General features: G+C 44.7%; 1 protein-coding gene across 2 annotated transcripts; it reads right to left on the bottom strand.

Annotated features, from left to right (window-relative positions):
- Nucleotides 1-262: 262 nt before the first annotated feature.
- Nucleotides 263-2,360, bottom strand: LOC112234121 (DNA repair protein XRCC2-like). 2 transcript variants are annotated; one of them, XM_024402121.2, is made up of 3 exons: nt 2,249-2,360; nt 1,682-1,763; nt 263-1,582 (listed from the first exon to the last, which is right to left on the bottom strand). In XM_024402121.2, the coding sequence occupies exons 1-3, from the start codon at nt 2,285-2,287 to the stop codon at nt 777-779; spliced, it is 927 nt and encodes a 308-aa protein (XP_024257889.1). In that variant the 5' UTR covers nt 2,288-2,360; the 3' UTR covers nt 263-776. The 2 variants fall into 2 exon arrangements, with proteins under 2 accessions (XP_024257889.1, XP_024257890.1); XM_024402122.2 differs by lacking the exon at nt 2,249-2,360 and adding an exon at nt 1,872-2,224.
- Nucleotides 2,361-12,488: the final 10,128 nt, after the last annotated feature.

Genomic DNA, 12,488 nt, shown 5'->3' on the forward strand with positions numbered 1-12,488 from the left:
GCCGAGTTACAGTTTTGACTTAAGTCTTCTTAAATCGCCATTGACCCCCCCTCCTTATTGTACAATGCTGCTGTGGAAATATCTTAAGAGACTTACCCAGAAAGACTAATCGCTGCCAATGGTGCTTCTACAAAGTATTGACTCCGGGGTGTGAATACTTATGTAAATTAAATATTTCTGTATTTAATTTTCAATAAATTTGCCAGAATTTCAAAAAATATGTTTTCACTTTGTCATTATGGGGTAGTGTGTGTGGATGGGTGAGATGTTTTAAATCTTAAATTCAGGCTGTAACACAACAACATGTGGAATAAGTCAAGGGGTATGAATACTTTTTGAAGACACTGAATGTACAGTGTATGAAAGCATTGAGACCCCTTGACTTTTTCCTAATTTTGTTAAGTTATAGCCATATTCTAAAATGTATTAAATAGTTTTCCCCCCCTCATCAACCATCACAAAATTCCCCATAATGACAAAGCAAAAACAGGGTTTTAGAATGTTTTCTTCTAAAGCATACAGTTATTCAAAAGTATTCAGACTGTTTCAAAACATTTGCAACCTCTATAACAGTTGCCCTATCTTACTTATTTTGTATTGATTTATTATTTTACAAATGACACAAACATAAAACATAATAGCATCCACATTTGGTGGATTAAAATAATCCAACAAATGTAAGAAATAAAATCACTAAAAGTTGCTGTAGCATATAATATCAGTTTAACACATCCAGAATCAGAATAGAATTCAATCAATTGAGTTCAACAACATCTTCATAAAAACTGAACACCCCCTTCCATAACACAAAAAGATGAGCATTTAGTGCCTCTTGTACTTGTGGTGGTGCATGCAGCTGAAAACACCTGCTTTCTGTCCTTGGTCACCTCTCCTTTGGAAAACAGCACTCTGTGTGTCACTAGCCTCTGCCAGGCCCTGCTGAGGTAGGCCTTGTCAAAGTTTGAGGCATGAGAGGAGGACCACTGTCTCCAGGAGGAAGACGATGAAGATGGCTCAGAGGGCCCAGGTGTCATGGCCGCCAAGTCAGCCTGAGCCGAGTGCCCGTAGTTCCTCATGATGGCGTGCGTGGTGGCGAACACCACTATACGGTAGTCTCTCAGCAGCCGATCCAGGAGCTCTGAACACTTCCTGAGGTTGGCTTCCTGCTTAGCCACGCTCTCCCCTCCCCCACTTCTGTCCACCCAATAGAAGGCTGAGATGCTGTCGATGACCAATAGGCACAGAGTGGGCCGGCTGCAGAAGGTATTCTCCAGGTAGTGCAGTGTGAGAAGCAGCTGGACTGAGCTGGAGCAGTGAACCACGAAGAGTCGGCCTAGGCAGGCTCGCACCCTCTCCTCAGGCTCTACCGCCGCCCCACTATCCTCTCCTTTTGCGTCCTCCCCCAGGCGCTGCTCCAGTACTGTCACCAGCCTCAGCATGTCAAAGTGGTAGTCGGTGTCCACGTACATGACTTCCACTTCCAGGCCCCCCCGGTCGGCTGGGAGGATGCAGTGGGTCACCAGATGGTACATGGTCTCAGTCTTTCCACTTCCCTCGGTGCCATGGAACTCCACTACGTCACCTGGAGAATGAATGTAAAAGAAATGTCAACTATGTGACTACTGTAATAATTTCTTTATATGGCCTGATGATGCCATGTTTATACACCAGGGCAAACTACCTTGAACAGGTCCAGCACCATCAGGAAAGATGTGAGGTTCAATGTCCCTCAATGACCGTCTCCCCTCCAACCTAGCAAATAACTGAAAGAAAAAACAAAACAACATAATATATTCATGACCCATATGCTACTTCTGATTTTACTTTGATAACAAAGTACTACTAGCTGCTAACTTGAAGTTCTGGTTTACCTTAGGTATTTATATCTGGCCCAAAGCAGGAAAACAGCTGATCAGAACCAGGAAGTGACTGTAAAATGTTTGTTAGAACTAAGCTAACTGCGACGTGTCTCTGTGGTTACTAGATCGTTGTATGGAAGTGCGTAAGTGTTAACAATGTTAGTTATCGGGTACATACTCGTTAACCTGTATGGAGTGTGTGTCGAAAGCGACAGAAAAGCACGAAAGGGTTATAAAAGCGCACGTACAAAGAAAAGGTTGGTTAGCTAAGCACATGGGGATATACTTGATGGAAAGGTGCACATCGACATATACATAATGTTACTTTATTAAAAACCTTTCGTTAGATACTTTTTACACTTATAGGCTAACGTTAATTTGCAACATACTTGTGCACCGTTCTCTGTCATTTTGGCAGTAGTTGTCATCCCCTGTATCTGTCAGGAAAAAAGAACGCGCTTTTTCAAATCGACTTCCTGCTTTTGGTATTTTACCGTAATATCTGACACAGACGAGCTATATGCATTGTTACCGAATCTTTGGTACACATAATGAAAAGTAGTTAAGCATATTTTGCTATTAATCCTAATTTTATCAATAATAAAGTATATTAGCTCGTGTGACATAATATTATTTTCCTGCTTTTCATTGGGCGCGTGAGGAATGGTTACAGCATAACAAGGTTGCCAAAATTTCGCGTCCAGAGAGGAAACAGTGGAGTTCAGATGCCACCTTGCGTTGTTTATATTGAAATACATTGGTGGTATTCTGGCAGCGTTTTACAGGCAGCCCAATTCTGATATTTTTTCCCACTTCAGATGATTTTAAGAGCTGATCTGATTGGCCAAAATATAAATTAGTGAAACAAATATCAGAATTGGGCTGCCTGTCTAAAATCATCCTTAGATGTTTTTACGGCTTCTTCCTTTAGGCTACCGAGTGGCGCAGCCGTTTAAAGCACTTCATCTCAGTGTTAGTGTAACCGATGTGAAATGCCTAGCTAGTTAGCGGGGTGCACACAAATAACGTTTCAATTGGTGACGTCGCTCGCTCTGAAACCTTGAAGTAGTTGTTCCCCTTGATCTGCAAATCTTTTGTGGCGCGATGGTTAACGATGCTTCGTGTGTGTGTCAGTTGTCTATGTGTACAGAGGGTCCCTGGTTCGAGCCCAGGTAGGTGCGATGAGAGCAATACTGTTACACTAGAGACGACCTTGTTTCGATCCCGGGCTGTATCACAACCGTCGGTGATCGGGAGTCCCATATGGTGGCGAGGGTTAGGCCATCATTGTAAAATCAGAAGTTATTCTTAAACTGACTGGTTATTTCATGTTGTGTTAAAAGAAAATCCATTTCACAGGTTTCAATAAAGTATTTTTTTCTGTAACAGCTGATTGCGTGCTTCTACACCTGCATTGCTTGCTGTTTGGGGTTTTAGGCTGGGTTTCTGTACAGCACTTTGAGATATCAGCTGATGTACGAAGGGCTATATAAATACATTTGATTTGATTTGATTTGATTCAGCAACCATTCTATATAACAGAGCATTTTGGTATGAGAAACTGAGTCACGGTCAGGTGTGCGAGTTCCCATTACTACGCTCGAGTGGGGAACGGAGCCAGCGCGTTTACATTTTGTCCATCTTCCCTTTGACTCTTCCCTTCCCTTTGACAATGGAAATACGCTCGCTGTCAAACTACTAGGAATATAAATAACGGTAGAGGGAAATAAGCGAGCACGGGGCAGAGCAATCAGCCTTCTATCCAACCTTCAATAATACACTGTATTTAAACGAACTTTTTGATACAGTTGTTGCGAATAATCTATGTTTTTTTGGGGACATTCTATCGTCATCATGAGCATGCCAGTCCACCCACCACTTTGCGTGATAGATTGTGGGATTGGGTGAGTTTGTTTGCTCGAAAAAGCTGAGCTTGCATTGAAGGTATGTGATCTGCCTCGAAAATAACAGTTACTAAGGTTATGTTGCCAGGTCGGTTAGGTATGCTTTTAATGTAAATACAGTGCCAGTGGCTAACTGTAGTAGGCTCCTCGATTGAGATAGTAATACTGTAGGACAGAATAGTCTAAACTAGTTTTGAAAAACTTAAGCTGAAGTTTGTTATTATTGGTTCATGCAGGACACATGACTAAGGGGTAAATAGGTCAAATAGCATGTCAGTTGGGGGTAAACCCCATCAGAGATGGGTCATGGTGGTATGATTTTGCTGTGGCTTTGCTACATGGGTTGTTCAAATTCTCTTTCAGGGGGAAAATACATTACTTTTTTACAGTTTATAGCAAGGCTACACATAATTTAAAATGGATCAACATTAAATCGAATCCAGGCTTGTTGCAAAAACATTACATCTATTAGTGGTATGAGCCTGCAGTAAATTACAGTATAGAATCAAACAAATTAAGATTTTTGCAGACCTTCAGCATTCTGAATCTGAAGGCTAGGCCTGTACATTCACAGGTGTGATTAACTTGATGAATAACTCAGCCAGTGGGCAGTACATTAGTTAAGGACTCTATTAATTAAACCACTGCATGTTTTGAGTAACAATATCAATTTTAGAGGAGATTACTTTTTCCTCCATGATGAATTAGCATGGTTAAACAGGAAGTTATACTTCATCAGAAAGGCTGGGATTGAGACACAACCTGGTGTTGTGAATATATAATAGGGAACTAATTACAAAATGTTTCAGTTGTTTCTGAAATATTTATTGCAAATTGATTGGGATAGAAAATATTGCCAAATGCATTCTGCTTTGTCCATGGGACAGACAACAAATACAGTGCCTTCAGAAAGCATTCATACCCCTTGACTTTTTCACATTTTGTTGCCTGAATTTAAAATGGATTAAATTAAGATTTTGTGTCACTGGCCTACAATACCCCATAAAGTCAAAGTGGAATTATGTCTTTAGAACTGTTTTTGCATGGACTCACTGTGTGCAATAGTAGTGTTTAATATGATTTTTGGACTACCTCATCTCTGTACCACACACATACAAGTATCTGTAAGGTCCATCAGTCGAGCAGTGAATTTCAAACACAGATTCAACTACAAAGACCAGTGAGGTTTTCCAATGCCTCCCAAAGAAGGGCACCTATTGGTAGATGGGTAAAAAGAAAAATAGCAGACATTTAATATCCCTTTGAGCATGATAAAGTTATTAATTAAACTTTGGATGGTGTATCAATACACCCAGTCTCTACATACAGTGGGGCAAAAAAGTATTTAGTCGGCCACCAATTGTGCAAGTTCTCCCACTTAAAAAGATGAGAGAGGCCTGTAATTTTCATCATAGGTACACTTCAACTATGACAGACAAAATGAGGAAAAAAAATCCAGAAAATCACATTGTAGGATTTTTAATGAATTTATTTGCTAATTATGGTGGAAAATAAGTAGCTGCTAGCTAGCTGCCTATCAAGCTAGCAGAGGTTTCTTGAGGGCTTGAATGCAGCCCCTGACACGGTTAGCCATTGTGGCTGGGACCAAGGATTGTCCCAGGCTTGTGCTGTCTAGACCCCTGCTGTTTGTTGTTGTTGTTGTTTTCAATCTTCCCTGCGACCTGCCCTGTCTGGAACTGCAAGGAGTAACAGTGTAACCTACTCCTGCCGGCTTTGACAAAGACCAAAGCCGGCAGGAGTACCGTTGAAGACAGCGGTGTCTCTCTGTCACAGGTGAAGGATCTTTTAAACAAACAAAAATAAGCAATTGTTACAACAACAAGAAAATAGCTTCAAGTGTGTTGTGGAAAATCTACACTCAAAGTTGATCTTAAATGAATCATTGTTTATTAACAGCAAGCTGGAGAGATCACAGTCAAACTTAGATGCATAAAGTACCGGTCTGAAGTGAGCTCAATCAGGGCAGTTCCGTTAGATCTCTCATATTCTGCTTACACAGACAAGTTACATAGGGTTGGTTCCTGTATGTGTCTGTCACCGTCTCCTATCTTAACTTATAGAAAATATTCTGAGAGTTCTGCCAGATGGTCCTAAGGAGAGGGTCATGTTGCACCCCCCCCATATCTGTACCAAGCACAGGCATGAACCAAGGATTATTTATGACACAAAAGACAAGATTAACATTTTCAAGGTTGTCCCTTCCGCACCTTCCATACCCGTAACCTGAATTCTAGGCCACGGTCGGAGACTATGTCCTCCGGAAGGCCATAGTACCAGAAAACCTGCTGAAACAGTGCCTCAGCGACCTGGAGAGCGATAGGGAGACCAGAGAGGAATAAAACAGCATGATTTAGAGATTCTGTCCATAACCACCAGAATGGCGGTGAAAATGTCAGAGGAGGGATGATCGGTGACAAAGTCAATGGAGAGATGAGACCAGGGATGCTGAAAGGATGCGGAAAGGGATGGAGCTTCCCTGATTTTGTTTGGGCACATACTGAGCATGAGTTGATAAAGTGAGCCACGTCCTGCATCAAGGTGGGCCACCAGTATTTCACATAGATGGAGTGAATGTGTGAGTGATACCTGTGTGTCCAGCGGTGAGGAATGTGTGCGCCCAGGTCAACAGCCTATCCCTTACATCCGAGGGGACGTAGATCCATTCAGGTGGGCAGGTAGCGGGCACGTGTTCCCTCTCCAGAGCCTGGCGGATGTCAACATCTACGTCCTAAAACATGGGTCCAACGATAAGGGAGGGATAGGCTGAAAGCTAGTGGGCGCTACCCAGACTCTCAACAGACGTGTAACCACAAGGTGAGGGAAATCAGGTACTCCAGCATTCTGGTGCCCAGAAGGTGATTCTCATCCTCGACCAGGAGATGGTGGGGTTATGATGTTGAAGCCACGGGAGATCGGTCAATGAAATTCCCTGTGGCACCGGAGTCCACTAGAGCTGTAGATACAACATACGAGGGACATCCAGCTAGTGATATACAGTGCCTTGCGAAAGTATTCGGCCCCCTTGAACTTTGCGACCTTTTGCCACATTTCAGGCTTCAAACATGCATTTATACGGAGACTTGATTACACACAGGTGGATTGTATTTATCATCATTAGTCATTTAGGTCAACATTGGATCATTCAGAGATCCTCACTGAACTTCTGGAGAGAGTTTGCTGCACTGAAAGTAAAGGGGCTGAATAATTTTGCACGCCCAATTTTTCAGTTTTTGATTTGTTAAAAAAGTTTGAAATATCCAATAAATGTCATTCCACTTCATGATTGTGTCCCACTTGTTGTTGATTCTTCACAAAAAAATACAGTTTTATATCTTTATGTTTGAAGCCTGAAATGTGGCAAAAGGTCGCAAAGTTCAAGGGGGCCGAATACTTTCGCAAGGCACTGTAGATACTAGAAAGGGACATCCGTTTACTCACGCCAAACCCTGGAGATGGATGATCACGGGACCGTCCCTCTGCTCTTGTGAACCGCGGGTTGGGACATATCGGACACTGCTGAAGCTGGTGCCCCTCCTGTCCGCAATAGGGATAGAGCCCCAGCTGTCTCCGAAGGTGTCGCTCAGCCGCGAGGAGGTGCGTGGGCCCCTACCTCCATGGGTTCAGACTCTGAGTGAACGCTCTTGCAGAAGCTTATCCAGTCGGATGGCCATCACCATAAGTGTGTCCAAGGAGAGGGTGTCATCTCGGCATGCCAACTATATCCTTCAGAATAGGATGCGGAGCGCCGGCTCATTCCATCCGCTGGATGCTGCCAATGTCCTGAAAGTGAGGAAGTACTCTGCAGCAGTCAGTCTTCCTGCCGTAGGTAGAATAAGCGCTCACCTCCCTGCCCTCTGCCCTCTTGTGCATGGTCGAACACCCCCCCGAACAGAGCCATGAATCCCTCATATGAATCCAGCGCCTCCTCTCCTCTCTCAAACATGGCCGTAGCCCACTCCAACGCCCGTCCAGTCAGCAGGGAAATAACCATGGTAACCTTGGACCCCTTGGACTGCTGGATGGGCTGGGACGCTGGGATGCTGGCTCACTGAGTCGATACGTAGGAGAGAGGGAGGTGACGCCCGTCAGGCAACAACAAGATGTTGAAGAACGCGGAGGACCTCATCCATAGCCATCTCCAGTTAAGCCAGCTGGTCATGGTCTTAGCGAAGCAGTTCTCTCTGTTCGCTGACCTTCTGGGAGTTGACTTGATCAGCTGCTGCTTCCATGTGGTGAGGCGTTATTCTGTCATGTAGACGCAGGGAGTCAGGAAGCAGGTGCAGTTGGAGAGTTTAATATAAACAAACACGTACAAAGAATGTGTCTGAACATGGAAACAGAGACAATAGCGCCTGACGGGAAATATCAACAGAGTGCTATATATAGGGGGAGGAATCAGGGAAGTGATTGTTATTTTTATTAAACCTTTATTTAACTAGGCAAGTCAGTTAAGAACAAGTTCTTATTTACAATGACGGCCTACACCTATTGTGCATCGCACTTTTGGACTCCCAATCACAGTCGGTTGTGATACAGGCTGGATTCGAACCAGGGTGTCTGTAGTGACGCCTCTAGCACTGAGATGCAGTGCCTTAGACCGCTGCCCCACTCGGGAGCAAGGTCTAAGGTCTAGGGGTGCTTGATGAGGCGTAGGTGTCTGTAATGAAGGGTTGCCAGGACCTTTGGTTAGTAAACCGGCAATGTCTAACTCCGGAGAGGAGGAGCAGATGTGACAGGTTGACATAATCTTCCATGACAGCATTATAAACCCACAATATGTTTTGGTATCCCTAAATAAAAGCTACACAATTTTGGTTGCTTAGCTTTTATTGTGGGAACAAAGTAGTGGAGATAGCTAGCAAGCTCAACTTAACTCCTTCATTGACCTGTTTGGATTCTCTGTCTGTCCAAATTCAAAGGAATTCAATATTAAAGGGGAATTTAACCCTGGCTCTACCACAACATATAGCCATTACCATATTAACATAAAGTTTTTATCATAAACATAACAATTATCCAAACCACTGGCTAGAACTTGCACATTTTCATTTCACTGGTAGCGAAATTTGATACCGCCCACCCGCATGCACACAAACGTGAATAATGGTGTTGTTTACATTGAATGACCAACACACAGTAAACTTTTTTAGGCAAGATTCTTTTTTTTAACGTTTGTTTTTCCACTAATGTTATGATATATCATACCCTTGTGGTGTTCTGTGCTCATTACAAAAAAGCGTGAAAATGAGTTAGCTTTCACCGTTCTTGTCACGCCCTGGTCAAAGTATTTTGTGTTTATCTTTATGTATTTGGTCAGGACAGGGTGTGGCATGGGGTTTTTGTAATTGTGGTGTGTTTGTCTTGGGGTTTTGGTGGTGGTATTGGGATTGTAGCTTAGTGGGTTATCTAGCAAAGTCTATGGCTGTCTGGAATGGTTCTCAATCAGAGGCAGGTGCTTATCGTTGTCTCTGATTGGGAACCATATTTAGGCAGCCATATTCTTTGAGTTTGTCGTGGGTGATTGTCCTTAGTGTCCTATGTGTACTCTCGGTTATTTTGCACTAGATAGGCTGTTTCGGTTTCGATTACGTTTATTGTTTTGTGTAGTGTTCGTGTTTCTTTATTTGATTAAACATGAATCTCAATCGACACGCTGCAGTTTGGTCCGACTCTCCTTCATCACCACTAGAAAACCGTTACAGTTCTATCTATCAGCGATTCACCCCGATTCTGCAAGTGACTTGCGGCGATCAAGAATGATGCGGAGAGCAGAGATTATCAGAGGGATTTTCAGGCTGAACTGATGGGGAATCCGTTTTGATGACAGTTGAGCAGTGTTTTGCGATACCGTACATTTTATTCTGAATATTCTCAATTAGAGGTAACCTAATGTTAGCTAGCTTGCCAGCTGGGTAAGTTAGCTATCTAATGTTACAGTCCTGTATTGAACTCTGTAATCCTTCAGCTAAATCATATAATTATCTTTTGGTATACACACTGTCAATCAATTTTGCTTATGCCATGGTACTGGTAGTCACTGCTAGACTGGTAGACTACCTTCAGAGTAAACATGTTGATTCTATCTTTGACTGACGTTTGCTAACGTAAACTAGCTAATGTTACTCTTATTTGGTATCTCAATTTGGTAATCATCTATTCCACTCTTGTCTGGAAAACACTCCGTTACAAAAAATAGAATTGTCAATATAGCTAACTTACTCTCTGTTTGTATGTTGGTATTAATAATGAATGTGTATAAATCATCTACGGTTAGTTAGTTGGTTCTCAGCCAGTCTCAGCTGGCTAGCAATCTTGCTGGCAATTTAGTAATGCTCATTAGCTAACAGCAAGCTGACAATGTCGAAATGTCCTTGTTATGTATGCTTAGCTAGCCAGTCTAATAGAGATCAATACAATGTGGGGTGGTTAAATTGTGTATTGTTCTGTATTTTGTTGTAGGTGGTACAGAATCTGATTCCACCAACATGCGCTTCCAAGCTTAGCACTGTACACATTTCAGGTAAGACCCAGATGCAGACAGTGTCAAAGTAACAAAGTGTATTACTTATACAGGGGCAGGCAAAACAACAGGTCAAGGGCAGGCAGAGGTCAATAATCCAGATAGGGTTTAAAAGGTCCAGAACAACAGGCAGTCTCAGGATCAGGGCAGGCAGAACGGTCAAAACTAGAAAACAGGAACTAGAACTATGCTGGTAGGTTTCACAAAACAAAAGAAACTGGCCACAGACAAACAGAGAACACAGGTAAATACATTGGGGATAATGGGGAAGATTGGCGACACCTGGACGGGTGTGCAGACAAGCACAAAGACAGGTGAAACAGATCAGGGTGTGACAGTACCCCCCTCCTCTAGGGGCGCCACCTGGCGTCCCACCTGGGTGCATACCTGGTTGACCGGGGTGCTGGCATTGGAAATCAGCAATGAGATCCAGGATATCTCTAGCAGGGACCTAGCACCTCTCCTCCGGACCATAACCCTCTCAGTCAACCAGGTACTGGAACCACCTGCCCCGAGGTTGAACCTTCAGGAGACACCTCACTGTGTATGCCAGTTGGCCATCGATGAGACGGGGAAGAGGGATAGGATTGGAAACAGGAGACAAAGGGCTGTGAGACATGGGTTTAATTCTGGACACATGAAAAGTGGGATGTATACGGAGGGTACAGGACAACAGATAATGATCATCAGAGGAGCTTGGAGATGGGGAAAGGGCCGATAAACCAGGGGGAGAGTTTGCGGGATTTGTCCCGGAGGGGCAGATTCCGGGTGGACATCCATACCTTCTGCCTGAGACGATACCGGTGAGATAGTGTCGATACCTGGAGGTGGTCTTGAGAAGGGCCGACCGGGCTCTCTTCCAGGTACAATAACAGAGGTGGACAAACATCTGGGCCGAAGGTATGCCGACCTCTTCTGCTCAGGGTAGAGAGGGGGCTGATACCCCAGGGAACAATCGAAGGGTGATAGACCCGTGGCAGAGCAAGGAAGGGTGTTGCGGGCATATTCGACCCACACTACTTAATGGCTCCAGGCGGTGGGGTTGGTGGGGACCAACCAGGCAGCGCAGTCGTCTCAAGTTCTTGGTTGACTCGCTCCGACTGGCCATTGGACTGGGAGTGGAACCCGGAAGACAGGCTGACCGACTACCCAATCAGTGTGCAGAACGAACTTCCAGAACCAGGACGAGGACTGAGGAGACCGGTCAGAGACCATGTCCACTGGCAGTCCATGGATCTAGAAGACTTGCCACACCATGAGCTGGGCCGTCATTTTGGCAGAGGGTAGCTTGGGGAGAGGAATAAAGTGGGCGGATTTGGAAAACCGATCCACTACGGTCAGGATGGCAGTGTTGCCATCAGAAGGCGGGAGACCCTTGACAGAGTCCAGGGATATGTGAGACCAGGGACGATGAGGGACAGGCAGAGGTTGAAGGAGACCAGTTGGGGCTTGCAGAGGAGTCTTGTTTTGTGCACAGATCGTGCATGCGGCGACGAACAAGAAAACATCAGGAACCATGGTAGGCCACTAGAAACGTTGTCACACAAATGCCAGGGTCCAATGGGAGCCCCGGTGGCAGGCAAGCCTGGAGGAGTGGGCCCACTCAAAGACCGAGGAGTGGACCGCATTAGGAATGAACATCAGTTTATCTGGCTCCCCCTGGGAATAATTTTTTTTTACCCCCTTTTCTCCCCAATTTCGTGGTATCCAATTGTTAGTAGTTACTATCTTGTCTCATCGCTACAACTCCCGTACGGGCTCGGGAGAGACAAAGGTCGAAAGCCATGCATCCTCCGAAACACAACCCAACCAAGCCGCACTGCTTCTTAACACAGCGCGCATCCAACCCGGAAGCCAGCCGCACCAATGTGTCGGAGAAAACACCGTGCACCTGGCGACCTGGCTAGCATGCACTGCGCCCGGCTCTCACAGGAGTCGCTAGTGCGCGATGAGACAAGGATATACCTACCGGCCAAACTCTCCCTAACCCAGACGACGCTAGGCCAATTGTGCATTGCCCCACGGACCTCCCGATCACGGCCGGCTGCGACAGAGCCTGGGCGCGAACCCAGAGTCTCTGGTGGCACAGCTAGCACTGCGATGCAGTGCCCTAGGCCACTGTGCCACACACAACAACAATGTTTTATGGTAAAAGTAACATGCAAAAAAAATGCATGAACAGTG

Source organism: Oncorhynchus tshawytscha, linkage group LG16, assembly GCF_018296145.1.
Source record: "Oncorhynchus tshawytscha isolate Ot180627B linkage group LG16, Otsh_v2.0, whole genome shotgun sequence".
Lineage (NCBI taxonomy): Eukaryota > Metazoa > Chordata > Actinopteri > Salmoniformes > Salmonidae > Oncorhynchus > Oncorhynchus tshawytscha.